At 54.3% G+C, this 26,803-nt stretch overlaps 11 protein-coding genes across 11 annotated transcripts; 7 read left to right on the top strand and 4 right to left on the bottom strand.

Annotated features, from left to right (window-relative positions):
* Positions 1 to 802: 802 nt before the first annotated feature.
* On the bottom strand, positions 803 to 1,270 carry J4E85_006059 (uncharacterized protein; the record flags this gene model as incomplete). The annotated part of the gene is made up of 2 exons (XM_051470300.1): positions 803 to 969; positions 1,123 to 1,270. 2 exons carry the CDS (start codon positions 1,268 to 1,270, stop codon positions 803 to 805), a joined length of 315 nt encoding a protein of 104 aa, XP_051325788.1.
* A 361-nt stretch (positions 1,271 to 1,631) lies between these two features.
* On the bottom strand, positions 1,632 to 3,450 carry J4E85_006060 (uncharacterized protein; the record flags this gene model as incomplete). The annotated part of the gene is made up of 4 exons (XM_051470301.1): positions 1,632 to 2,564; positions 2,618 to 3,107; positions 3,158 to 3,285; positions 3,340 to 3,450. 4 exons carry the CDS (start codon positions 3,448 to 3,450, stop codon positions 1,632 to 1,634), a joined length of 1,662 nt encoding a protein of 553 aa, XP_051325789.1.
* A 2,373-nt stretch (positions 3,451 to 5,823) lies between these two features.
* On the top strand, positions 5,824 to 6,588 carry J4E85_006061 (uncharacterized protein; the record flags this gene model as incomplete). Its single annotated transcript, XM_051470302.1, has 1 exon — positions 5,824 to 6,588. The coding sequence occupies one exon, from the start codon at positions 5,824 to 5,826 to the stop codon at positions 6,586 to 6,588; it is 765 nt and encodes a 254-aa protein (XP_051325790.1).
* Positions 6,589 to 9,321: 2,733 nt separating this feature from the next.
* On the top strand, positions 9,322 to 10,329 carry J4E85_006062 (uncharacterized protein; the record flags this gene model as incomplete). Its single annotated transcript, XM_051470303.1, has 1 exon — positions 9,322 to 10,329. The coding sequence occupies one exon, from the start codon at positions 9,322 to 9,324 to the stop codon at positions 10,327 to 10,329; it is 1,008 nt and encodes a 335-aa protein (XP_051325791.1).
* A 1,899-nt stretch (positions 10,330 to 12,228) lies between these two features.
* On the top strand, positions 12,229 to 13,594 carry J4E85_006063 (uncharacterized protein; the record flags this gene model as incomplete). Its single annotated transcript, XM_051470304.1, has 2 exons — positions 12,229 to 12,240; positions 12,302 to 13,594. 2 exons carry the CDS (start codon positions 12,229 to 12,231, stop codon positions 13,592 to 13,594), a joined length of 1,305 nt encoding a protein of 434 aa, XP_051325792.1.
* A 1,643-nt stretch (positions 13,595 to 15,237) lies between these two features.
* J4E85_006064 (uncharacterized protein) lies at positions 15,238 to 15,553 on the top strand (the record flags this gene model as incomplete). Its single annotated transcript, XM_051470305.1, has 2 exons — positions 15,238 to 15,423; positions 15,485 to 15,553. The coding sequence occupies 2 exons, from the start codon at positions 15,238 to 15,240 to the stop codon at positions 15,551 to 15,553; spliced, it is 255 nt and encodes an 84-aa protein (XP_051325793.1).
* Positions 15,554 to 16,575: 1,022 nt separating this feature from the next.
* Positions 16,576 to 16,887, top strand: J4E85_006065 (uncharacterized protein; the record flags this gene model as incomplete). Its single annotated transcript, XM_051470306.1, has 2 exons — positions 16,576 to 16,716; positions 16,819 to 16,887. 2 exons carry the CDS (start codon positions 16,576 to 16,578, stop codon positions 16,885 to 16,887), a joined length of 210 nt encoding a protein of 69 aa, XP_051325794.1.
* Positions 16,888 to 17,291: 404 nt separating this feature from the next.
* J4E85_006066 (uncharacterized protein) lies at positions 17,292 to 20,147 on the bottom strand (the record flags this gene model as incomplete). Its single annotated transcript, XM_051470307.1, has 6 exons — positions 17,292 to 17,970; positions 18,059 to 18,306; positions 18,370 to 18,638; positions 18,697 to 18,831; positions 18,884 to 19,722; positions 19,774 to 20,147. The coding sequence occupies 6 exons, from the start codon at positions 20,145 to 20,147 to the stop codon at positions 17,292 to 17,294; spliced, it is 2,544 nt and encodes an 847-aa protein (XP_051325795.1).
* Positions 20,148 to 20,578: 431 nt separating this feature from the next.
* Positions 20,579 to 22,745, top strand: NOP9 (Nucleolar protein 9; the record flags this gene model as incomplete). The annotated part of the gene is made up of 2 exons (XM_051470308.1): positions 20,579 to 20,994; positions 21,044 to 22,745. The coding sequence occupies 2 exons, from the start codon at positions 20,579 to 20,581 to the stop codon at positions 22,743 to 22,745; spliced, it is 2,118 nt and encodes a 705-aa protein (XP_051325796.1).
* Positions 22,746 to 23,137: 392 nt separating this feature from the next.
* J4E85_006068 (uncharacterized protein) lies at positions 23,138 to 24,845 on the top strand (the record flags this gene model as incomplete). The annotated part of the gene is made up of 3 exons (XM_051470309.1): positions 23,138 to 23,191; positions 23,319 to 23,657; positions 23,709 to 24,845. 3 exons carry the CDS (start codon positions 23,138 to 23,140, stop codon positions 24,843 to 24,845), a joined length of 1,530 nt encoding a protein of 509 aa, XP_051325797.1.
* Positions 24,846 to 25,175: 330 nt separating this feature from the next.
* Positions 25,176 to 26,557, bottom strand: J4E85_006069 (uncharacterized protein; the record flags this gene model as incomplete). Its single annotated transcript, XM_051470310.1, has 2 exons — positions 25,176 to 26,362; positions 26,482 to 26,557. The coding sequence occupies 2 exons, from the start codon at positions 26,555 to 26,557 to the stop codon at positions 25,176 to 25,178; spliced, it is 1,263 nt and encodes a 420-aa protein (XP_051325798.1).
* Positions 26,558 to 26,803: the final 246 nt, after the last annotated feature.

Raw genomic sequence — 26,803 nt, forward strand, 5'->3', positions numbered from 1 at the left:
GCTACGACATGTCATTGCGTCTTTACCAAACAAACCACATTCACATTCTCTACTGTCCTTTACTGGTGTAGACATACCTTTTCCTCTTTGTTAATTCTCTTCACTTCTCTCCCTCCCCACCCTCCCGCTGTGTCAATGATGTCTGGGCTGGGTATTTAATCATCATGGCTGCAAGATCTTGGGCCATAGTTCAATACAACATGTGTTTCTTTAGACGTACTTCGCCTCCAATTGACGTGATGAATATCTGACATCGGCGATCATGATGTATTGTGATACAAATCGAATGAGCCTCCAGAATACTGCGCAATGATTTCGATATCTCCCGTGTCTCCAAGAGCTCAACGGGCGAGCTTTGCCTCCAATGCACCACATTGCTAACCTCGTGCCGAAGATGAGCACCCAGTGTTGTATAACGTCTTGCTAGGAGTTGTATCTTGGATATGCGCTGAGGTTGTCAAGGCGGTGGTACATGGGCCGTGGCATGTTGTGTGTAGACGAGAGTCGTTATCGAAAAGCAATCGAGCCGAAAGATGAGGAAGGCAGCGGAATAGTGAAGCGCGGTACAGGTATCGAGACCAACGTTGGCGAGGACAGTCCTTCACCCAGCAGCGTCAGCAACGTAACCTCAACTGAACAAACATACGTATCACCATCCATGAGAGCCACATTGTCCTCATTGAAACATTATTTCATTCATTCTGCCGTGACGATTAGGCGTCTTCTTACTCGGTGCAGCTATAGCAACGAAGCATGCCTCCTCGAAGTCATTATGTGTCGTCCCTGATGTCCGTCGACGTCTTTACATCTTGCTCTTAGCCTCGCCCTTGAGCTCTTGGGTCTTGCCCTTGGCCTCGCCCTTAAGCTCTTGAGCCTTGCCCTTAGCCTCGCCGGCCATCTCCTTTGCCTGGCCCTTGGCCTCGCCGGTGGTGTCGGGGGTGGCTTCCTTAACGGCGCCAGCGACTTCCTCTGTTCAAAAGGTATTAGCGTTTGTTTTCTCATGGTGCTAGCGTAGCTGGTGTGCGCACTGTACGATGTCGTCATATTCTCGGCTGTTGAGAACAGAGAGCATCAGGCAGTGTAATGCAGGTAGGGTGTGTAGGGGATGGGTAATGTACGTACCTCCCTTCTCAATGCCCTTTACAGCGGCACCGGAGATTGTCCTGTCGACAGCCTTGGCAGCGTCCTTGATAGCTTCTACGGGGCTCTTGCGCGCGACGGGTGTGGTGCTGAAGAGGCGGGCCTGGCGGGCGATCTGTTGGCGGAACATGTTGATGGTGTTGTGTGTTGTGTTGGTGTTTCGAGGTGAAGTTGTTGGTAGAGGGGAGAGAGGTGGCAATTGAGTTGTTCGATGGGTTGTTAGATGAGGTTCCTTTGAGTGTGTGCGGAAGACAGCTTTAAAGGATGTGTGGACGTGGACTGAGCTGCTGTGCTATGACGTAGTTATGATCAGCCCATCGCGGATGTGGGTCCGCGTGTTGCCATGCATGCGCGAGGAACGTCGCGTTTACGGAATTCGCATGCCGGGGCATCACAAATTTTTACATGTGCATTATGCTATTGTGCGCGATCTTGATTCATTACGATTACTGTTGTCGTACTAATTGGTATTGTACTGCATGAGCTCAGGCTTAGTACAGCGCCTTCTGCCACCATGCACACCTAGCGTTCGCGTTGCTGTCGCGTACATCCTCGATGCCGGTAACGTTAAGCTCCAATACGGTCGCATCCGGACCGTACATGTTGAACTGCTTCACGCCTGTAGCATCCGGCACACCATTCTCAGCGAAGCTGGTGATGAACTCCTGCAGAGCGATGGCAATGGTGGTGTTGGCAACACCTTGGAGCCCGGTGGAACCTGCACCGCCCTCAAAGTACGTGTACGGGATATCCTGACCATGAATAGCCGGGGGAACTGCGAAGAGATAGGAGTATGTCTTGTTTCCGTAAGCCCTGGAGAGGTAGTTGGTGTTGCACGTGAAGACTCCCTCGCTGACAATGAGGCTACCGCGCTCGAAGTTGTTGGTGTATGGTAGAGACCCGTCGAACACCGGGGGGTAGAGAGTCTTGGTAACATAATTGAGGGAAGACTTTGGGGCGTTGGCGAATGCGGACGAGATTTGGTCTTCCAATGCAGCCTCGTTTGGAATGAAGAAGGGCGTGAAGAGGGCTCCTTCATTCGCATTGTGGCCGACCATTACGCGCACGTCCTTGTCAAATCGACCTTGTGCCAAAAGCTGAGCTGGCTGAAGAGGAGCGAAAAGACCATCCACGACCGGCCCGTAAGTGAATGTACCGTATGGGGAATCATAGGTGATCTGCTGAGCATTCGCAAGCATTACCTCTTCAGATGAAAGAGCCCGCAACTCTGCGAGGGAAGTGGTATTGGTAAGAGTGAGGAACCTCTGGTAGACATCTTCCTGAGTGACAACAGAAGTTGTAGGTTGCCATCCAGGGCTCTGGGGTACGGCTTGCTGAAAAGGAGCAGATCCATTAGCACCACCGTATGCAGTAATCTGATGCATGATCGAGCCACCTCCAGCGCTCTCACCAAATACAGTGACCTGTAGACACAAATCAGCACAAATCATACATGCATGGACCAGTTCTGACTTACTCGGTTCTTATCACCTCCAAAGAGATGAATATTCTCCTGGACCCACTCAAGCGCAAATCGCTGATCGTACAAGCCTAGGTTGGATACACCTCCTTCTGCTTGGTATGAAGGGCCACCCGTCCAGCCCAAAGCACCAAGGCGATAATTCATCGCAACGTAGATAACATCGCCATTGGACGAGTTGCCGGAGGCCGCGAGCAGACCCGCAGGGTTGTTGTTTTTCTCGCCTCCTGTGTAGCCACCTCCGTAGATCCATACGAGAACAGGAGCCCCGTAGCCTTGCCCAGCTTTGCTAAGCACATCCTCGGGAACAAAAACATCCAAAAATAAGCAATCTTCAGACTCGCGGGGATCCGGTTGTGGGACCGGACTGGTAGCATTTGCTGGCATCACTGAATAAGTTGTGTTCGAAGCAGGAAGACCGAGCGCATATCTGGCCAACGACTGTGCTGCGGCTGCAGACCAAGCGGGATTTGCCTGAGGGCATATTCTGTAGATGTTAGTATGATTGTTTGAACTTCGGTTTCCTGTGGCGCTTACCTCGAAGTCTCGCCGGTGTTGATAGATGACCTGTTTTCTGCTGGAGCCTGAGGTGGAGCAAACCTCAAGTCACCGACAGGCGGTGCAGCATACCGTATGTTGGAAAAGTTGTAGAAGTTGCCGGTGTCCTAATTGGGTCAATCAACAAAGTGACATCGAGGATTTGATGATGGTATACAAACATTGAACCCTGAAGCCTGGTAAATCTCGTAGCCCAGGTCGACTGTAGGTAATGAGGAGTTCTGTGCATATGCAGCACCTATTAAGGCTGCTGCAGCAGCAAGTTGCAACATGTCGGCGGACGGGATGAAAGTATGAATAGAGAAGTAACGACGAGGGCTACCCAGGTGTATATTCCAATTGCTCGGGACTCACGACGGTAGAGGAGATACAGCCGCGTACAAACGTGCAAGGAAGGCCCATCCATCGGGCACGGGTAGAGCATCCATATATACTCCTGTCATTTGCCCTAGTCCAGCCCGGCCAGCATCTCGTAATGCTGTCGCGATCACGCATAAGCCGCAGACACGTCCCGCCTCAGCCTAACGCAAACGTCTCCACGTACACCGCGTAGTAATCGTCAACGGAGTCAAGCTCGCCTGCCGTGCCGGTGGCTTCGCCAGGCAATACATAAGTGCGTCATCGCGGTGGAACATTCGGCGACTAGCGGTGTCACTGATTCGCTCGCTGAGGCCTGGCGCGAGATACGGTCGATACGTGGCTAGCTGTGGCACAGCTGCTAGAACTCATCCACGTGCCTGAGACTCTGGGAATCTCGCGGATTTTGTATGTACACAGATGTAGACATTTTTGACGTCTGACAGGTAGAATTAAACTTTTTGAAACGTCGTTCGGTGTCCCGGTGAGATGGGAGCGGGAATGTCATCTCGGCTGTAACTGGCAAGACGGTCCGACGAGGATATTCCCCGCAAAAAGGAAGCAATGATGGCAGGGTATCTTGCCGAGGCATCTCGACTGGCTATGCGATGCCTTCCGATGGCCTGGTTGGTAAGGCTGATATGAAAGAATGCGCGCAGTCCGCGGGGTACGTACCATAATGGCGTACGGACGAATTTCTAGCCGTCGTAGGTTCTCTAACCGCAATAGCGATCCATCAAGTATCCACCGTATCGCTTCGTCGCTAGGGGTACCATTGTTTTGTTCACGATTCAACGTGATCGCATGCAGAGGTAGTCGCGATCCGTACGTGTACCCTCAATGTAGGGGTTCAGCCTTCCTCGAGTTCACCTAGCGCCACGGGATACCCATGCAGCCATGGGTGCATCGAATAGGTGAGCTGTTGTTCGATATAGCATGCCAATAAGCGTCGCACCGAGACGACAACAATTTTCGTCACGGCCATTCGTAGATACTAGTGCATAAAATTAGGAACGTGAGCTGAGATGACGCCCAGCGCTCGAGATGTGAGCAGGTGGTGGTCAGTGCACCGGCGGCCCCAGGGCTCCCGAGGTCTGGCTTGCGCTCAGCTAGCACCCAGGCTATCTTCAGTTCCTTATTACTCACACGACAGCCTACCTAGGTATATAGCCGTTGGCCTTGAGCTGCTGATGGTGTCTCGAAAGTGGACGTTATCGCTGATGAGGTCCTGGTCGACTGACGTCCGTTTCATGCAACGACCACGCGGTCGAAGAGCCCAGCATTGCATCTCACATACTGCTACACTGTCAGATTCTGGGTAGCCAAGCCTTTCGAATGTACCTGAAGATCTTAGTTGGAAAAGCTAACTGAATGACTGAGATTATGTTGTCGTTCATGCTGTTGCCGTGAAGATGCTTTCCAGTTCCTGCTCAAAGTATGTCACCGATTAGTCATTCTTTCACTCTCGGACTGCTTTTACGAGCCCAAGGGGTGTGTATCGCCATGTTATACATGGCAAACAATGAAGCATATTGCAATCTCGACACCTGAGAACCTTGGAAGGTTTCCGACCCGCATTGGTCGCCTATAAAACATCCGATTCAACCACCACGGCGAGCATTCATGCAACGTTTCTAACATCACCTTCTACCAGCCACCTTCAGTCGCTCCCCGAGCTACTTCACCATCCACCGTGGCTACTCGAACAGATAATCGGTGACGTAATCGTATGCGGAGAACCACTCACAGGCTGGGGGCGTAATCTGGTTCACAGTGCGAGTAAACATCCAAAAGATCTCGATGCAACAACATGGAAGAGGCGTTGTCAACAGATTGGGAGCGGGATCATATGTGGGCGGCGTTGCGATATTCGCTCAATCTCGGGTAGGTACCATATAAGCCGCGCAAAGGAATGCCACTCCTCTCTTATCCTCACTCTAGTATACAAGTATCTTGGTGAAAGTGAAAGAAAGGTTCTCGCCATATTTGGGTTTTCCACGTAACTCGCGATGCGCGTGATGGATCAAACACCCGGATGCACCTGCCTTTTCCTGAACCTTCCGCGCTCCGACGTACACGCAAACCTCTGCTGCAATTGGCCCTTATCAGCTCTCCCTACTCCGTTGGCTAACGACGTTCTTGATTACTCACAGTCAGCTACACGTTCCAAAAAAATGAGCTCCGAACCTCACCCTCATCAAGACGTGAAGGTGAGTAAGTTTCTACGGCTTCAGGAACCATCAAATAACAGAAACGAGCGTCGTATGAGTAGGCACGACATCCCTGAAATGCCCAGGGGCTATAATGCCCAATACACCTTCGACTTCAACGATATCAAAAAGCGCATTCTCTCCAACGCACGTGCATATTACGCGCATCGCTTCCCTGAAGCGCAACGCTACGACTTCATCACCTCATCCATCCCGCCGACCGACAGCCGAGATAGCAAAGAATACAGGGGCGGGCTGATTGTATACCCTGATCCGAAGTCAAACGACTGGGTGATGCTGTATAAGAGCCACTCCTGGCCAGCCGTAGAAGATACGGCGTTTGAGATCAAGTCCTGGCTTGAAGAGAAAATGAGGGCTGTGTTTGACAAGACGAACGAAGGCGAGAAGTGGGCCGGAACAAAGAACAAGTCTAAGGACGAACTGTCAGGCAGTGAGAGAAAGTCTACTGCGGGCGAGGACCAGATGGAGGATGTGGAAACTGCGGAGGACAGCTCCAAGTCGACAGATACTACTGCTGGCGATAGAGGTGACGGTACTGGCACCGGCGACAAAGGCGAAGATAAGGAGGTTCCAAAACAGCCAGAAGACTCCACTGCTGGTGAGCAGGCCGAGGCTACAAGCGACACCACCATGCCAATTCGGAAACGTAAGTCAGCCGCGGATGAAGAGGAGCACCGTAAGAAAAGCATGAAGAACGAAGAGGAGCAGCGTGTCTTTGTTGGCGAGAAAGATGACCCGCCTACCAAAGAAGAGAAGAAGGGCCCTGTCGAACCCGTCGTGATTACGACCGAGTTGAAGCTTCCGCCGACCACTGAGAAGTAGTCTCGGTTCCTTCGCCACCCTTGGGTGACGCGCAGAGTGGATAAACCAGTGGTTGTTTAACGGGCGATATAGCGCTGGCTTATTGCGCAGTCTGCGGAAGTGCATGTGTCCAGATAGAATGATGACCATCCTCCGGTCTTGCATAGCCACTGTGTTCGTCTCTTTACAGCTTCGCCTTCAAAACCTTACCACCTTTCCCACTTCCACCCTGCTCACTGAATCGATAAACAATATCCTCAAACCCATCCGCGGCGAATACATACAACCAGACCAAGTCCTCTTTCCCCGCATTGAAGATACCATGCTCCGCATCCCCCGGTATGAATACCACCGACCCCTTCTCAACCTCATACTTCTGCCCCTCAATACAAACCATCCCAGTACCAGAAACAACGTGGTAAATCTCTGCGTGCGTATGGCGATGCAACTTCAGAAACCCCACATCGCCCAAAGACTCCGGACTCTGCAGAGATGGACTTGGGATCCCAGAATCGCTCGTGGAAGAAGACGCGGGGCAAGCCACAACCCTTCCAGGCGGACATGTCGCAACACCCACCGTGAACGTATCCGTCTCAGTCTTCTCATTCGAAACCAGCGTTTTCCACGTCACATTGCCTCCTGTGCTGGGATCGGGGAAGCCTTCGGGTGCCATTTTGGCTATTTGTGCGGCATGCAGGACTAGAGGTTTGACAGGTCGCTTCGAGGCTGTGGAACGCATGGTGGTTTATGTTGTGTGACTGTTGATGAAGTGCGACTTTTGCTTTGGCAGGGGAGGTGCTATCCGGGGAGAGCGGTAGACTGCACGTGCGGCGCGGATGCATGCAAGGTACGTTTGGACGATGGGAGTCGGAGTTGGGCGTACGACATTGCGGATGTGCGGGATGAAGGGGGTATACATATGCATATGCATGTACTGTCGCCTTGCTACTTCTTGCGTCTTGCATCATCGGAGGAAGGCATTTCTTGCTGCTACGTCTTCTTGACATAGGTCATGTGGGGTTAGAGGGGTAGCTTGGGAGCCACACTCGGGATTGAAGTTCTAAGTCTTGCCTAGTTCGCGTCGTCAAGGGCGTATGAGAAGTTCGATCGTTTCGTGCCCGCTTCGGGCTGTCGTGATAGTTTGGCGACGGCCCGGCGGCTGCTGTTGTGCTACCGCATTTTCTGCTGTCAGGCCACATGGCATCTGTCGTAGCGACTGCCGTTGAGCCTGACTCCCCTTAGACGCATGCAGAGCATTTCGGGATATGCTGGGGTTTGATAGACTTTATTGAAAGAACATCGGGTTGCGGTTTGTCGACATGAATACCTACCTAGAAAAGTATTGATCAACGCAAACAAGGGACGCAGAGAGTCACCGCTGGAGCAAAATTAGAGTCTGGATCAGGTCTTTTGCGTCAGTACTACCCGAGCTGGCATGTCTGTATATTGATATACTGCTGTTGAGGGTAGGTCACATCGTTGATGATGTGACAGGCATGAGAGTGACATCCTAACGTACCCAGGTACTATCGTATTCCGCCTACCACATCTCCAGGTCAGATCGCTGACACCAAGGTATACCCATTGTATAGACTCCTAGCTTTTATGAGGATGGTCATGGTTATCGTGAGATAAGAGGCCGCCGTGGTCTCGCTGCTTACGGCCGTTATTACGATTTGCTTACATCGGCTGCCATGTAGGGTTCAGGCAGAGACGCAGCTAGTCGTTGATGCCCGAGGCAGCCAAAGTCATCCGACTATGCGACATGGTTCGCATAGCTGTCAGTGTGTCAACTCGTCGATGTCGCAGGGTTCGCCTGGTGTTTTGATGGGCGCTGTGCACGGTTGCTGTCCACGTTGATGCGGTCTGTCGCGAATGCACACTGACGGCATGGCGCAGACTATATCGTAGACTACTTATTCATAGCGGCAACACAAGCGCTACGACATTGAATATCGCGCAGTGGTTGCACGATCGAATCTTGAGTATACACCCATAAACCATGATGGTGGTTGCGAGTCAAGCAACTGTCATCATGGCTAGCCTGCGAGTCGCCCTTCTAGAATCAGCCCTTTCTGACTGGCTTCTTTATCAGCGGTCCGGCAAATCCGCCGCGTTTCAGAGTTTATCCCTCGTGGCCATGTGGCTTGGACCGGGCCTCGTACCATGCCTGTCGTGTTTACCGATGCCCGAACGCTGGGAAAGCTAAGGCCAATCTGTTCTGCATCTCATCATGCGCATGGCCGTCCAGTTTCGCTCCTGACAACTCCACCTCCCTACCCAACGTCTCTCGCCTACACTTTTTGTGCTACCAAAGGATGCTGCAGTCTTTATTGCGATAATGAGGTTTCAGACGTTGACGTAACGCAACGAAAACGCGCGCTGAGCGCTGCCGCTTCCACGAGGCTGTGTTTAGCCTGGATTGGCCGATCGCGATATGGCCATGGAGAAGTTTCAGAGAGGCCACCCAGCGCCCGAGCGGGTGAGGAACCGATCGGGATCTGGGACTGTGACGGGGGACAAGGCGATCGCGAAGAAGAGATCGAGTTTGGGCAGGGCGGCAGGTGGCTTTCAGAGTAGATTTCTTGCGTCGCTACGGAGTAAGAGGAAGAGTGGTGCAGACGAGGAGCTAGAGCCCAGCCCCTCGAGGTACGTACCGTGTCCACTTCACACACTGGGGAACACCACTGATCATCGCAACACAGCCCGTTTCTAGATGCATTGTTTCGGTTGCCAGATGAACTCCACATTTACATGCTGCGCGAGCTGTGCGTCTCGGATCTGCTTGCTTTGAGGAGAACGTCCCGCGTGCTCAACATGCTTGTGACAGAGAACGCACCTGCGATTGTGCGCTACTGGGTGAAGAACCGGCTCGGCAATCTTCATCTACAACTTTATCCGGCTCCAAGACCGGACGCGATCGACTTCCCGTTCTTACTCACTATGAGACGGCGACACATAGCGTCCATCAGGTTGACACGTCAGCTTGCCAATCACCTTGTAGGGGAGCCAACCGAACAGAGGCAGCTGTGGACATCAGTGTATGAGAGGATGCTGCCCCTGGTCTTTGGGGTAGGCTACTTTCTAGATGAACATCGACGACTACTTCTGGAAAGAGATCTCGGCCACATTCGACCACGCTCCCGTATTGGCTATCACGTCCGTACGACGGGTGGTATCAGTAGCCAAGAAAGGAAGATCTTGAAGAACCTGGACGCACCACTTCGACTTCAGTACTTCTACATGTACTGTTTCATTGTGCAGGTGCTGCTTCGAAAGCTGAGACCTTGCAGTCGTGCTGGAGCAGTGGAAAAGTTCCTGCGGGGATTTTCAAACCAGCCAGCCTGTTCAGAGGATGTGGCCTTCTTCCTCATACTTGGTGGCATTGGGCAAGTTGCGAAGCTCCTCGCTTGCCCGGTATATAGCGAGCGGCGAAGATATCTCCTAACGTATAGAGCTCACATGTCGCCGCATACGAGTAAATGCTGGAGAAAGCACTGGAAGGATGCTGGTGTGGTTTCACCTGCGTTACTAGACGATATTCCTTGTACACAGATTGGCATAACACAGCTTGATCAGGTCTGGGCTCCACTGATAGCCCAGATGATGGAGACGGGGGCGAGAGACTTTACAGAACAGGAAAGGATACGCTACGAGGAGCTGAAGATGTCGAAGAAGTTCATCAACGAAGTAATGGGGTATGACATCCTGCGAGGTCGGGCAGCTGACGGAGGAGAGTTGGATGATGAGCACGAGCCATGATAGCGAGTTAGCATGTACAGTACCAAGAGAAGACATTGTAGCGGCCAAACTCTGCACCTTCCTCTGTAAGAATTGACATATGTCGGTTGCCGTGCAATTTCCGCTTTGCAGCGGTTGTTGAGGCTTGTACCTGCTGGCTTGGCTTAGTTTCTGCTTCACGATGCCACCAACGGCGACGAGCCCGCAAATATTACGTACTGGTCCGGTCGCGTAGCGCGCTATGATTTCTAGCTGATCATGAAGGCCGACGGCAACTATGGACCCTGCAGCTGTCACCTAGCCGAGCGAGCAGGTGTTGCATGCGGCCAGCTTCTGTATGTTCTAACTAAAAGCTTGACATGGCGGTATATTGTGCTTGACCTTAACAGGAGGGTGTTAAGCATACCCACTCTGCTCTGGACTCTGTACAGCTCAGCACTCGGTCGAAGTGCATTCTGCCATATAGGATGCCTATTTGGGTCGGCAGAGGGCCGTCATCGGCAGACGTGTATATTGCAGTCCCCGGATTTTTTCCATTGCAATTTTCCAGCGTCCGGGTAAGTGGCGGTTAAGAGGGCCAGAATCAGACGACAGAGGCTCGAGACCCTGTAGTGGTTGGCGCAAAGGCCGAGCAGGCAGGTCGTCGTTGGAGAGGCCCACTTGGCAGCTTCCATGGCTTCCATAGGCGCCCGTGCGTGTCTTCTGGAAAGCGACGAGCGCTCGTCTGGTCTGGCGTCGGCCGATTGAGAGGCGAGGCCAGGGCCAATGGGGTACTCGACGGACTTTGCCGCCCGCGTCAATAGAGAGGCGGACAATTATTCTGCAAGTATCGCTCCACCTCATCCCACCATTGACGGGGCCAGGAGGGCGCAGAGTCTGAGGCGGGCATGACAGAGGTACCGTACGTGTTTCAGGCGATGTGTGATTGGCGGGCGTCACTGGGAGCGCTGCGTCCGTGGCAGATTGGGAATGACGTGCAACGGGCAGCGACAAAAGCAACGCGACGCGCACAAGGTGAACGTTGGGGGCGCTGATCGGTAGTGGAAGAGGCAGTCGCATCCCCTCTGGATCGGGAAGTGGCGCATCGTTCAGCGTGCAGGCGCGACCGGAGGGCGATGCACGGGGCGCGGGCTGCGTCATTGGTGGCCGATGCAACTCGAGCGACGCTCTGCATGCATGGGCCGTCCGCTCGTGTGCCTGTAACACGGCGGCATCCTTCCATCACACACGGCGCACTCGTCCAGGCACGCCCGCTGGAAGCAGTGCTGGGTGCGCGCTGCCGTCGGCTGCCCCCAGGCCGTGTCACACAGGCGTGCAGGCCGTCTAACTGTCAAGTGTGTGCTGTGTCGAGCCTGTGGCTGGGCGGCCAATGGCGCGCTGCTGATACTGACCGCAACAACAGGCCGCATTCACCCCGGCCGCAGTAGCGTCGGCTCTTGCAAAGATGCTCCGCTGCCCCCGTAATTGCTCCCAGGAATCCTCGCCATGATGTGAGCTAGATCCGCCAGGTCCTCGGCGCCGTGCGTGTCTCCAGGGCCTAAGTATGCCCCTTCGATGCCGTGCAGAGTGCCAGTCGAGTCCTAGCGCTGTGCTGTAAGCCCGTTCCATATAATCCTACGAGCCCGGCCCAACGTTTGCGACCAACACCACGATCCCCATCCGAGTGCCACTCCACCCGCGCCGTCTTCACACGCGACCTCGCCACCCTTTGTCTTCTGAAACCTGTGCACCGGTGCCTGGCGATAGCTGTCTCCTGCCACTCACAGCCCATCCACCACCACACCAGAGCAGCCCGGTCCCGACGAGCGCGGCAACTACTCCCCTCTGGGCTATCGATTGTCAGCTGAGCCACAACCCCGACCCACCACCACCCAGAGCGACCACCATGAGACGGTAGAGATAAGACAGAGAGCAGGAACCATGGACTTTACGGTAAGTTCCCGCGCGCTTACACTCGTCGGCCATGTCACGAGCCCGGCTAACGCGACCTCAGATCTCCCTCGCACACTTCTGCGAGACCCACGGTCCGACATCCATCATCTGCACCCAGGCCTCGACCTCGCCCTGCGGCTCCTGCAACCCATGTGTGACGCCGCCTTCCGAAGAGCCGCATTCGGCCTACTCCTACAACGGCCTGTACGATCAGCCCACCACCCTCAAGCTTAACGCGCGCCTGCCACAGCTCACCTCGCCCTTCGAGTCGCCGCCCAACAGCCCGCGCTCCCCCACGCACAACCCATACTTTCCGAGCTTTCCCTCCTCTTCCGGCAGTAGTTTTGGCGGACGGAGAACCAGCAGCACCATCGACTCCGACTCGGACGCCTGCGAGAACTGCCAGATGGTAGTGCCCCAGAAGTACAGCGACAAGATCCCCAACGGCGCTCCTGGTAGTCCCACGAAAGACGGGCGAGGAAGAAACGGCAGCCCGGTACTGCGTAGCTCCCAGAACTACCCCGTGCGACGACCAGTGTCCCGGGACGACCTCAGTAGCACGGATTCGTCCGATGTCTCAGACACAGAGCAGTCGACTTCCTACCAGAGCGGCGCCTCGGGCTCGTTCCCAGACTCAATACCTCCCTCACCAATGCTCGTGTCGAGAGGCATACACACCCACACATTGAACTACATCTCCACCAGTCAGCCGCAGTCGCCCAGCACCTACTCGCTCTTGCGACGCACCTGCATCCGTACATTGTCCACCGAGGTCCTTCCCCTTAGCAAGCCGTCTGGGCCCATCATGTTCGGAGACTCAGTCGCTGGCTACACCATCGCGTACGTGTTTCGTCTGCAGGATCCGCGGTCGCGAGGAGCTAAGCGCACCTACGCCTTCATCGCCATGGCCGGTCGCGATTACCGGAGAGCCACAAAGGCCATGGTGAAGATCATCGAAGCCTTTGAGGGCATCGCCAACCGGATCATCTCCCTGGCTGATAGAGTCCTTGAACGTGAGAGTGCAGCTTCCCAGGTCCTGTCACGTCCCACCACCGCCATATCTGGAAACACACCTCCTCTTGGAACCTCCGCCTCTTCCATGCCACCCAACTTCTCTGCACCGCACAAAGAACGGACCTTCTCCACGACGAGCACCCCCAACTTCCGCAACATCACACCTGTGTCCTCTTTCCTGTCCGCCAAGAAGGTTGACCCAGATGGCTTTCCCCGTGTGTCTCGCGACGTGATGAAGGCAAAGAGCCTCGTCGAGATCGTCGGTCAGGAGAACTTCTTTGTCGACCTCCATGGACTCTTCTGCCATCTTCTGCACTCTCTCATCAAGCAGTTCGGTTGATGCATCCCTTCCACGTCGCTTTGCTTCGTTCATACGTCTTTTCCTTCCTTGTATGTCTTTCTATTGTTTTATGTCGTGCGTTACAGCGTCTTCGTCCATTATACAGTGCGGTTAAGCACAGGCGTTGGGGCAGGTGTGATTGCTTTAAAAGACCTTCGAGTCGTCAGAGCTCAAGTAGCTTTATACCCTTTTGAGATACCCCAGGCTTCTCTTTCTGTCGTTGGGATCGAGTAGTACACATTAGACGTGGACTCATCTTTACAATGGCGTTTCGGGGTGAGTAATCGGGGACGAGAGGAGGTGTTCACGATGGTACGGTCGTTGCTAGGATATGACCATGATGTTGATGGCGTGATTGCCGCGATGGATTAGGTGATGGTAGTCTAGCCTGTTTGTAGAACGAAACTGCACAATACCGTTTACCTATTGTTCTTTGACGTGTTTTGTTGTTTGCTAGTGTGGTACTGCTTCAAGTCCAAGAGGGAGTATGTGAATATGCGTGACACCATCACGGTGCTATCAAGTAAAGGTCAAAGGTAAAGGTGAGTTGCAAGCACGCGAACTGAACGCCTGACGTTTGGGAGAGAGTCACTACCTAGGTATCAGCTCATCACAAGAGATGCCCTCAAGGCAGACGCGTCCCAAAGCAGACGAGGCAGACGAGCAAACGTGGTGTGCGCTTTTCTGGTTAGCGCAGGCACGCATGAGGCTGAACACGTGGAAGCCGCGAGCGACAACATTGAATGCTCTTTACCATATCCACCCAGTCGCAGTAACTATATCCATGGGGTATGCTCTAATGACAGATGCAAAATTTCATCACTCTCACACGAGCATCGCGGCTTACTTGCCACGAAAAGAATTCCACGATAAATCGCTTATGCCTGCTCGCTCCACCACCGTCTCCGCATTATGCACGACACGCAAAACTGGTCCACATTTCGCGTTCCGCTTTCCGGTCCCAAGCTTGGAAAAAGATTATCCAGAAGCATCGAGATTCGCAGATCAAACTACCTAGTGATGCGTCATACCGGGTAAAATCCCCTTGGAAGTCAACGATGTGTGATGTCATAGGTGTGGTGGATCGTCAAACAGCGCTTGAACAACGCGCTTCCACGGCCAGTGATTAAATGGTAGCAGAAGCAACGTCTCCGCATCGTTTGATAGGACGCATTATTATTCTTGATCAATTAAGGCTTTTATTTCCGCAGCCCACGCGGCAGCAGGGCCAAAGCCAAGTTTAAGTGCCCGAAAGCCAAGTTTTTGGAAGTTTGGCAACCCGTTTGGGATGCAGCATCGTTTGATAATGCTCGTTCAAGATGCTCAGTTGCTGATAGGGCAGATATGCAGATATGATGTGGCTTGTGGTTCTCCATGACGACTCCCATAATCATGCCCCGCGGCTTCCTCTGCGGATTCCGAGAACCTACTTAAGACTTGCCTACCTTCCAAGGTCGTGGCGTCGTCACCTTTACAAGCCTCAATACGCTACAATAATCATTACAGTTCTTAAACCACTAAGTCTACGCCACGATCCGTACAAGCCGCACCTGTAAGACTACCAATCTAGATCGCACCAGTCTCCCGCTTATACTCGTCATCCAGACATCTAGCCTTCCCGCACTTCACAAGGTTAAAACAAGATGAACTCCATCCCAGGAAATGCTTCCCAAGGACCCACCAGCCAGGACACATCGACGACGGGTGTTCAGCAGAACCAAGCGCAGCGCGAAGACTACCTCGACAAGGGTCTCGACGCCGCAGAGAAGAAGTTCGGGGGCGCCGCGGGTCAGGATACTCAGAAGAATCGGGGTGTTAATGAGAAGATTGTAAGTTTGGGCCTTGCTAGCTTTCAAGATGCATGAACTCAATATACTAACGTTCACACAGACCGATGGCGCTCGTAACATGTTCGAAAAAGCAACCGGCAAGGACGTCCCCGACAAAGTCTCCAACTAAACGCACCTCGACACTCAAAGAGACGATGCACAAGTTGGATGACAAGTGGAACAAGTGTCGGCCGTACATTGAGAGGATCAATGGAACGATTGTCCCGTTGAGGTCGCGCAGTTTGGACGAACAGGCACAGGACCACGAACTTGATCATCAGAGGACATTTGAGCAGCAGAGAGTGCAGCAACAGCCTGTCGCAACCGCGCACTGAACATGCTTTGTACATATATTTACGACCCTGAATGAAGCTTTACGATTAGAATTACAACTTGGACATGCCTTCACATGCGCAGCATAGTTTGGTTGACATGCATGACGTCATGTCACACCGCTCCCACGCTGCCCCTCGCGCCTTCTGCATGCCATCACATACATGCTCTCAACCGTCTGTCAACCAGGTCAATCTCACCAGTTCGCCCCTCCACAAACTCTACTCTCCGTAAAAGAACGCTCTACGTAGCCAAGCTTCAGCGGCCCGAAAAGCCAAGTTTTTTGCACGATCGAGCTAAGAATGCACGCGATGCACCACGATGCATACTCTCCTGCAACCTACTCCGGTACAATATTGAATGGCCGCAACACCGCCTATTGAGCCAGCCCATCACGACACCTGCAAACCGCAATGTGAGCTGACATAGCGAAAAGCAAACGTCACTAGAGGCGCAGCAGACCACGCGGTCATGAAGCCGGAGGTCTAGATGCTCTTTCCTCAGCTTGCAAATCGTGGCGGTGCGATATGAGTGATTAGCCTGCGCCTTCCATTGGCCACCCACCTGAGAAGAGCGTGATAACGAGTTAAGGTTTCACAGAACAAGGGTCCAGGTGAGGGAAGCGTGGACAAGCGCATAAAAAGAGCATTGACTCACGGCCCTTTTCCTTGCGATCGACTCGACTGTTTACTCACCTCACCGTTCTGCTTCATCCTCCACTACACCATCAACTGTCCATCGCGCAACACGACTCCATCTCACAACCGTCATCGCACATATACCCAACAAAGTCTACCACACCCTTCTCAACCCGCAGACATGAACAACCCCAACCATGGCGGTGGTGCCGGTGCCGGAGGTCAGGATTACCTCGACAAGGCCTTCAACGCCGGAGCCAAGAAGTTCGGCGGCGCGCAGGGTCAGAAGATTGCTGCGAACCGTGGTATGAGCGAGAAGATTGTAAGTTCAGACACTCCACTGTATTTGCTTCGTGATTAGCAGTAGTGCGCGAGGTGTTGGTTGCAGTTTGTTGAGGGTGAGAGCTAACGAGGTGAAAACTAGACCGACGGCATGCGCAAGGCGTACGAGAAGGTCACTGGCAAGAAGGTTAATCCCAAGTACTCCAACTAGGCGGGATTACTTTTGCGATGGTGCTGCGACTGCTCGGGTCCGCTTGAGCAGTGCGGGGAGATGACGGTTTTCCGGGTCAGCACGGCGGGCTGAGTAATGATTGCGGGCAGGCATGGATGTGGGAAAATTGATCAGAGCAGATATGATGGATATGATACCCAGGAATGAAATTCAAGGCTTATTGCAAGATGAGCATGCGTTGTCAAGTGAGACAGGTCTGCGCTGTCGGGTAAATGTGAAGTGTGAAGTGTCTTAGATTCCTACATCGGACACATGCATCGCCATGCTCAACACCACAAATGCCATCGTGACAGACCGGGATTCAACTATTGAATGCCCGCACAGCATGCGCAACCCTCCCGATAGTCCCGTCGCCTCAAACTTTCAATCGCAAACCCACATACCTATCCAGCCAGCTCAACCCTCCGTCTCAACAACGCCCGCGCCTCCGTCTCACTCAGGAGCTCCAATCCCAAGTCCTCCAGCACATCCCTCGCAGATTGATTATCCGCAAAAAGCCGCCTCTCCACCTCCCACAGCCCAAGTTCCCCTCCTCCCTCAACCCCAGACGCTGTGTCACGGGTGGAATTTGCTTTTTGCGGAGCATCATGCAGCTCATCACCGTCTTCTGCGGCCCAAGCTCCCGTGTCCCAGTCCTCGTCCTCTTCGCCACCGTCGTCATCCCGACCCGTTGCAGTATCAACATGCGAGGCTGAAGTGCCTTTTACGGGTAATCCGACGATTTTGACGCCTTCGAGACATTTGGCTAAGCCCGCTTCGGCAACCCCTGGACCAACGTGCTTGTCCACGACTCGGCAAACGGCCGCGAGGTCAGCGTGTAGCTGGGCAGCTCCCTGAGTAGAGAATCGATACCGGCTGAGCACATTCTCCCACAGCGTCGTCGAGATGGTGGTCAAGACGACCCGAGTGATGCGGCGCAATGGCGCAGATGCTAGAGCTCGCGAAAGGAATGCTAGCGTGCTACGTAGGTAGGTAAGTAATGGGTCGATTTCTGCAGTTGGTGACAGTTCTGTGGCGGTCGAGGCTGAAGCGGAGGGTCCGCTAAGAGTTGCCCACGGGTTGCTAAAAGCAAATATTAGTAAGTGGGATTAGGAAGTATAGGGTTTTGGATCTGGATCCACAGGGCAGGGGTCCAGATCTGGATACGTACATGTGCCGATATGGACGCAGCGCCTCACGCACATTGCTGTTGAGTGTGTCGATGATAATCTTCTCACTGCGTTCACGGAGGCGCGCGTACCACGATGCCGTCTCGTCAAAGAGGGAACCGCCATCGACGTCGTCACTTTCAACGTTCTTGGATGTGCGTTCCGCGACGTCGGCCACGCTCATGGTACCAATATTGCTAGTCTGGCCACGAGCACGATCTTGTAGACCTTCCCAGATATCGAGGAAGAACTACAGAACAAAGGGGTTAGCTGAAGTTCGGGTCACACATAATTCATGCAAGTGAGAGCCTACCACGTCGTCGCTCCAGTCACGCATGGCCCGTTCGAGATAGTCAGCACTGCCATACGTCTTGCAAAGGCGCTCCAGTCCCTCGACGCCAAGCAGCTTCTCCTGTTCCTCCTTGGTCACACCGCCCATAGCGCGACCCAGTGACGTGGTCATGGACAGATACGCTTCCAGATTGCTCTGCAGCCTTTCGTGGAGTTTGTCGAAAATGGCAATCTGTATGTCTATCAGGAAGGTGAGCTTCTGGCTGAAGGATGTCAAGGGTCTGTATCGATCTGCAATGCATTGCTGATTAGCGACGCATCTGGAAAGGAGGGGTAGGCGAGGACATGCCGGTTATGGTTTCGAGCAGGTCGTTCACGCGGATCGCTCCCTTGGTAGGCTTGGTGGCTTTGGGATCGACGCTCTCGTAGTCGAGATCACCAAAGTCTGGAGCCTCGACGATGTTCTGATAGCGAGACAGAGCGACTGCGGATGTTAGCGACCCGACATATCTCCGTTGGGTAACGGGCCAACGTACAGTCTTTTTCGACCTGCAGCCATCGGCCAAACCAGTCGCCCTGAACAAGGAATTCCCATGATAAGCCCTTCCACCCGTCGACGCCATAGCCGCCGTCATATCCCCAGGTGTCTCTGATGGTCGTGTCAAAGCTCATTATCTCGTGCATGAGGTGGCTGAGCAGCTGGGGCTGGCCCGCGACCTGGGGCAGTAGCGAGCCAATCTTGGAGCGCAGCATGGGCAGTAGGGCGGTTATGAAGGCGGACATGGCATCGATGTAGACGGGGTTAAGCGCAAGATCGGTGCCGCGGAAGTGACGCAGCAGGACAGGTTGCACATGGTCACTGACGAATGCGCTGTAGTCGTTCAAAAGCGTGGTAATGTGCGAGAGAAAGTACTCGGGCCTATCAATGCGGTTCGTGGGCTTGTCGCCGTCGAAGTGGTAGCGGAAGCGCATCTCGAGCGGCTGCACGAGCACCTCGATGGGGAAGAGGACGGGCGGGAGCTTGACCTTGTCGCCCGGCCCGCTGGCATAGCTCATGCCCTGCAGCTCGGGCAGCTGCAGATCGAGCAGCTTCACGATGGCCGTCTCCCATTCCTCCTGCAGCGGGCTGGGTATGGCGGCCCTGGGCGTGGGCCAGTGTATCTTCTTGAGGATGCGGTCGAGGTCAGCGGCGAAGGCGTCGAGGATCTTGGTGCGCAGGGCTTGGGCGATGGTGTTGACGTGGTGGAGCAGCTGGGGCGCGGCGCCCTCGGCGTCGTCTTGCAGGTTGACGAGGCGGGTGTGCAGTGCGCGCAGCTGCTTGTAGGGCGCGAGGGCGGCTTCATTGGACGTCTGGAGCTGCGCCTGGGCTTGCTTGCTGCGCGGAATCAGCTGACTGAGGCCGTATCGGACACGGGGGCGGTCCTACCTCAGAACGTCGACGTCCGCCAGCAGTTGCACGTATCCGTTGGCGACGTCCAGGCGGTGCAGCGTGTCGAGGACCTGCTCGAAGCGGGGCACGGCCTCGTCGCTCGTCTCGGAGGCGGTGATGACCAGCAGGCGGCGGTCAATGTCGGCCTGCTCGTGGGTGAAGCGGTCGGCGGCGCGCGTGAGGTCGCCATGGTGCGAATGCGAGGCTTCCTTGGCCGTGTGCAGGTCGCGCTGTGCGTCGTCGAGCTGCTGGCGGAGGAGCCCATGCTGCGAGTTCAGCGTGGCCAATAGGGCGTCGAGGCCGTCGAGGTCAGCGGCATTCTGGAGCTTGTCGTCGAGGTAGTCGGCGACGCGAGTCTGGTTGTCGTCCATCTCGTACGATCAACGGGCGGTGGTGGGCGTTGGAGTGCGCCTAGGCACTTCGCGTCGGTACGGGCTGCCTAGGTGTGGCGACCGCCGCCCGCCCTGGCAGCTGGAGCCTCGGTGGCCGGCCTGTGCGCCCTCCCACGATTCTCGTCCTGCGCCACCGATCGATCATCCCAGCCGATTCTCAGATCCAGCAAGATCCAACCGTGCGTCAGGCCACTATTGGAGAACGTCCTTAATCCACCTACTGCCGTGACCCACGCCCTGCAAACCTCTGTACCGCTGCAAAGAAGGCCCAGGCGGTTCTGTTCCGCCGCTGTCTATTTACTGCCTGTCCTGCCCTGCACTGCTGCGTGCGCACTGCAGACCTCTCCCCGCCCAATAGCCGAAGTTGCGAAACTTTTTGTGTTGCGCCGCTGCCGTCATCGCCAGCCGCCATGCCCAAGGAACACAAGAAGCGCGGCCGCCGCGACGACCAGAAGAAGCGCAAGCGGGACCAGGACGACGATGCGAGTGCAAAGCGCTTCAAGAAAGAGGACCTCGACCAGCTCGAAGCCGAAAACCCTGCGCAGCATGTCCCCGAGCATGACGTCGCCCGCCCGGATGCGACGCCCTTCTACGGAATGCTCGACGAGCAGGAGCAGGAGTACTTCAAGAAAGCCGACGAGATGCTCGAGCTGAACCAGTTCGAGAGCTCCGAGGACCGCGACATCTTCCTCGCCAGCGTCTGGAAGGAGGCCGACGGGAAGGAACTGAAAATCGCCAACAGCCAGACGTCGCGCCTGCTCGAACGCCTGATCCTTCTTTCCTCTCCCGACCAGCTCAAGGGCCTGTTCCAGAAGTTCAGCGGAAAGTACGTACTGAATCGCTCCTTCCCCACTCAACTTGCTAACCCGTCGCAGCTTCCTCAACCTGGTCCAGAACCGATTTGCGTCCCACTGCTGCGAAGCCCTCTTCATACAAGCTGCGCCTGTCGTCACCCAAGAGACTGCCACCAAACCTGAGAAGCTTGCAACACCCCCGTCGTCAGACCCCGACCAAGTCCTCGTCTCCATGGAGAATTTGTTCCTGTACACGCTGGGCGAGCTGGAGGGCTACATGGGTTTCCTAATGACCGACAAGTATGCATCGCACGTACTGAGAGTACTCCTCGTCATTCTATCGGGCGCCCCGCTGGAAAAACAGAACAAGTCGGCTATGCAGAGCAAGAAGAAGGAAAAGGTCACCGTCTCAGGTGCAGAGAAGGAGCAGGAACGTCTACTCGAAGAAAGGGCCGTCCCCGAAAGCTTTTCCGAGGCCCTGGAGAAGGTCATCAGCGAGAGTGTTTCGGGCATTGAGTCGCACTACCTCCGTACCCTAACCACACACCCACTCGGCAGCCCCACTCTACAACTGCTGCTCAAGCTGGAGCTCTCCCACTTCGGCAAGTCGCGCGCCAAGGACGAAAAGTCCATCATCCACCGACTTCTCCCAGATAATCCTATCGCGGAAGGAACAGAAAGCGCCATCCTGATCAACGGGCTTGTGTACGACACCATTGGCTCCCGGCTACTGGAAGTCATCATCGAGAATGCGCCCGGAAAGGTATTCAAGTCCATTTACGGAGAGTTCTTCAAGGAACGTATGGGTACGCTAGCTCGCAATGAGATCGCGGCCTATGTGGTTGGAAAGATCATGGAAAGACTCGGCAAGGACGATCTAGAAGAAGCCATGCGTCAAATAGTGGACCAGATCCCCAGCTTGGTAGAACGTGGCCGGACGGGAGTTATCAAGACACTCATCGAGCGATGCGTCGCGCGTGACATCGACTGCTCGCCTATCAAGGCTCAGCTGGAGACTGCATATGCCGGCTCCAACGGCTTCGAAGTCACACGCATTCTCAAGCTCAGTGAGGAAGACGGCAAGCCTCGTGCTAAGCACGAACACTCACCCGAGAAGGTTCACGGGTCACTCCTGGCACAAACCATGATGACCGTGGATGGGCCCCTCGGCCAACTTGTCTTCGACTCTTTGGCCAACCTGTCCCCTGAACTCGCCGTTCAGCTCGCTCGCGACTCTACAGCTTCACGGACGCTTCAAGCGGCCCTAATGTCCAAGAACGCTTCTGTCATCTTTCGCCGAAAAATGATACAACAGTTCTATGGCAAGATTGGTGAACTTGCACTCGATCCTGCTGCATCCCACGTCATCGATGCCATCTGGCACGGTACAGCCGGCCTCGCTTTCATCCGCGAGCGCATCGCGGAAGAGTTGGCCGAGAACGAGAACTCGCTTCGCGAATCCTTCGTCGGGCGTGCGGTCTGGCGAAATTGGCGCATGGATCTCTACAAACGCAAACGCGGCGACTGGGTCACACAATCCCGCTACACCGCCGGCAATGACGGATTCCAAAGCTTCCCCGAGTCCAACGGCGACGCAACACCCCCGCAAAACCATCGGGCGGGAAGACATCTGACAGCTATCGAGTTGGCAAGGCAGAAGCATGCCGCTGCGAAAGCCTCACAAGCCAAGGACGGTAAAAAGCCGAAGAAGGGGAGTCACACGACAAACAGCAGTGTCAGCAGCGGAAGCAGCAGCAAGGCCAAGAGCCTTGTTGCGCAATAATAGTCACATTATACATCATGTACAGGAATTTCTTTTGTCAGCACGGTTCGCTGAGAATGAGGCATCGTTTAACGGCGTTTTCCGAGCTGGGCTTAGGGCTTAGGTGGGCCTGTCACGCATTTTTCTGATTCGACGACTCTAGATACCTTTTAGTGGCATACTTGCATGAGAACAGTTTTGCTTTAGGAATGTGGCTTGTACCCCGAGCAGAAAGAATCGATGACTCCATGTTCGTCATTGCTAATTGTTCGGCGCTAACGCCGACTACTCGGCCACCTTTGTTTGTGTTTGTGACTTCTTCTACACTCATCACTCCTTGAAGTACGAGCACACAAAAAGTCCACAACTCTTCCTATATTACCATAATACAATCCGTGCATACGCATCTCGCAATGTCATCCCCAGAACAGGGAGAAACCCTCCGTCGTGCTGAGGAAGTCAAAGACGTAAGTGGCTCGGAAGGGCATTCCGATTGTTCCGACATGTCCCTGAACTCCCATCGCGCCTCTCATTCATCAGATCCAGACAGGGATCTACATAAGCAGTAAAGACATCCGCTAACGGCAGAATCAGCTTCTCGACTCTATTCAAGAGCTGATAATACCATTCATCCGCTCAGCCGACGAAGATGCAGCTACAAAACACACAGGCCATGGACTGAAAATTGAAGGTGGCGGGCCGAGAACCGCGTTAGTAGAGCACCACCCGCCCAAGAAGCTAGAATCCATTCTGAAGGAAGAGTTGGAGATCAATGATGGTAAGACCGGTAAAGATGGCCTTATCAAGCTCGTGGAGAGTATCTTGAAGTACTCTGTCAACACATGGGATCAAGGATTTCTAGACAAGTTGTATGCGAGCACGAATGCTGTGGGAGTGGTCAGCGAATTGGTATTGGCCGTACTGAACACCAACGTACGTCTATCTCTCATAATGTACTCTCATGGTATTGCTAACACGTATTAGTCACACGTCTACCAAGTCTCTCCCGTCCTGACCCTTGTCGAAAAGCGAACGACAAAGTATCTAGCAACACTATTCGGCCTCCCTACTTCCACTTCAGGAGGCATCTCCCAGCCCGGTGGCAGCGCCTCGAACAGCTCCGCCATAGTAATCGCGCGAAACACACTCTACCCCGAGACCAAAACCGACGGCAACGGCTCCCACAAATTCACCATCTTCACCTCAGCCCACGGCCACTACTCCGTCGAAAAAGCCGCCAACCTCTTCGGCCTCGGCTCCAAGAACGTCATCGCCGTCCCCGTCGACGACCGCGGCTGCATGATCCCCGCCGAATTCGAACGCTGCGTAAAAGAAAGTAAAGACCGCGGCGAAACACCCTTTTTCCTCAACGCAACAGCCGGAACAACCGTCCAAGGTTCTTTCGACCCGTTCCCTGCTCTCAGCAAGATCTGTAAGGAACAGAACCTCTGGTTTCACATCGACGGCTCATGGGGCGGCAGCGTGGTCTTCAACGAGAAGTACCGGGAATCGAGGCTCAAGGGCGCTGAACTCGCGGACAGTATCGCTATCAACCCGCACAAGATGCTCGGCGTACCGATGACTTGTTCCTTCCTCCTTGCTCGCGATATGAACACGTTCTACCGCGCACTCACACTGCCAGCGGGCTACCTCTTCCACAACGCGCCTGGCACCGACGCAGCGGATATCTACGACCTCGCTGATCTGACACCTCAATGCGGTCGCCGAGCTGATAGCTTGAAGATGTTCCTTGCGCTGCAATACTATGGTCCGCAGCACTTTAGCGATTTGGTCGCTCGTGGATACGAGAACGGAGAGTACCTTCTGAGCAAACTGAAGGAGAGTGGCAATTTCAAGACGATTAGCCCGGAGCCCCTGCCGTGTCTGCAGGTGTGCTTTTATTATGCAAAGGGCGGGCAATTGAAGGAGGACGCGGACGCGAATAGTAAGGCGACAATGGAGATTGCTAATAGGCTTATTAGCAGGGGCTTCATGATTGACTTTGCGCCGGGCGAGAAGGGCAAGTTCTTCAGGGTCGTGGTGAACGGAGGATTGATCAAAGGCACGTTGGATGGGCTTGTCAAGGCGTTGGAAGAGACGGCTGCGGACTTGAGATACTGAACATGTCACGATGAGGAAGAGGAGATGGCAAAAGTCACACAAGCGATTAGGGCCAAGTCATCGTATTGAAAAGCATTCATTCATTTGAGAATTGGATATCTATGTTACATTATGCTCGTATCTCGTATTCATACCCATAGCATGTAAACACCAGAAATGATCTTCCACACACACTTACGCAGCACTGGGCCGCGAGTGCGTCGGCAAGAAAAATGGCAGAAGTGATGGGCGTATGCAGTTGCTTGTTGAGAGATGCAAGAAGAAAGATGCATGTCGCAAGACGCAGTCTGCGATATCATTCCAACGATGTGGTAGCTTCCTTCAGGATAGCTAGTCGAGTACACCCCAGTAACGCTCAGCGTTGAAGGTTGACGCAGAGTCGGCTTTCCACTCCGAGTCGTAGGCACTGAAGAAGAACAGATCGCCATTGAAACTCGCGCGGAGGGAGTCGAGGGCGATACGTTGGTTCTCGGGCGAGGGGACGGCTGCACCATTCGCATTACCCTGGCGAGGCCAGCCGGACTCAGTGACGATGAGGCGCTTGTTACTGCAGGCGGCTTTTACACGCTCGACTTGACTCTTGACAAATGTACCAGCATCCTGAGCTTGGGTGTTCCGGTCAAAGAAGGCGTGGATATTGACCATGACCACATCTGAGGCGCCGCAGATGGCAGGGTTATCGAGCGTAGCAGGAGCGGTCTCGACTGCGCCCACAGGTCCGTTGTAACCGGCGCTTCGTAGCTGGGTGCGTGCTTGGCCGATTGCGTCGACGACTTGGGAAGATGTCATTCTGCGTTCGTTGACGCGCTCATTTTCGACAGCGAAGAGTTGGATAACATCCCAATTGCCGCCGGCATACTGATCAATGGCGCTCTTGTAGGCTTTGATGACCTGGCTGAGATCTTCGCCGCCGCCACTGGGGTCTAGATACGCGCCACCCATGAGCTTTTGGCCGTTCTTCTGGGCGTTCTGAATTGCAAGTGGGATCTGATTGCAGTCCATGCCATAGATGCGGATGACTTTGTAGTCCTTCATGCTACTGAATTCGCTAGCAACTTCATCCGGGGTCTTGCAGTTGGCGGAGCTGCTGTACGCATCCCAAGTTATACCCAGAGGTAGAGTTCCAGCAGCGGCCTTGTTGACAGGGATGTCCTCGGGCGGGGACGCTAGTTGCGGGGGCTGAGGCTCTTGAGTAGGAGCTGGCGGCGCAGGTGAGGGTGAGGGTGACGGTGTCGTGGTCGCATCCTGAATGTCGACAGCCGTAGGCTCTGCTAGCAGAGAAGCAGATGTGGAAGACGTTGGTAAGGGAGCCGGCTCTGGCACGGCTGATGAAGTCTGCGGAGGCTCGACAGTTGACGATGTCGTCTCGGCTGTGATTGAGGGCACAGTGACAGGTGAAGTGAGGATTGTCGAAGTCGCAGTTGAATAGGGTGCGCCTGCGTCATTGACGAAGACAGCAACTTCAGCCATGACTTCGGTAACGTAGATTACCTCGGTGACAATCTTGCGCTTATGATCTGTACCTTGTTAGTGAACGATGTAACATAGACAGGCAACGATGTGACTGCAGACTCAGTGCAGCAGGCGAGACTATCGTCACAGTATGCCGCAAGTGGAGAGAATTCCGGTAACTCACTGAGTGGACGTCCGCTCGCAGAGCTTACTAGAAGGCCGGCGGCGGTAAGAGCGCTCGCGAAAACGATGGACTTCATGGTGATGATGAAGCGAGTGTTATGGGATGTTTAAGCTGGGTATACAACGTAAAGGTGCTGTGTGTGGGAATGTTGTGGGTTGTTTGGGTGAAGCCGTGCAGCGCAGTGGATGTATAGGTGCGAGAAATGAGTGAATGACTGCCTGCAGCTGAAAAGAAGGAAAGACCGACTGGGTCAGTTTAGGGAAGCTGGGAACCAACAGAGACTGTAGGGACTGTAATCGGCGTTGAAGAGGAAGCGCGGTCG

This window comes from Alternaria conjuncta, assembly GCF_024043145.1.
Source record: "Alternaria conjuncta strain BMP 0040 chromosome Unknown scaffold_8, whole genome shotgun sequence".
Lineage (NCBI taxonomy): Eukaryota > Fungi > Ascomycota > Dothideomycetes > Pleosporales > Pleosporaceae > Alternaria > Alternaria conjuncta.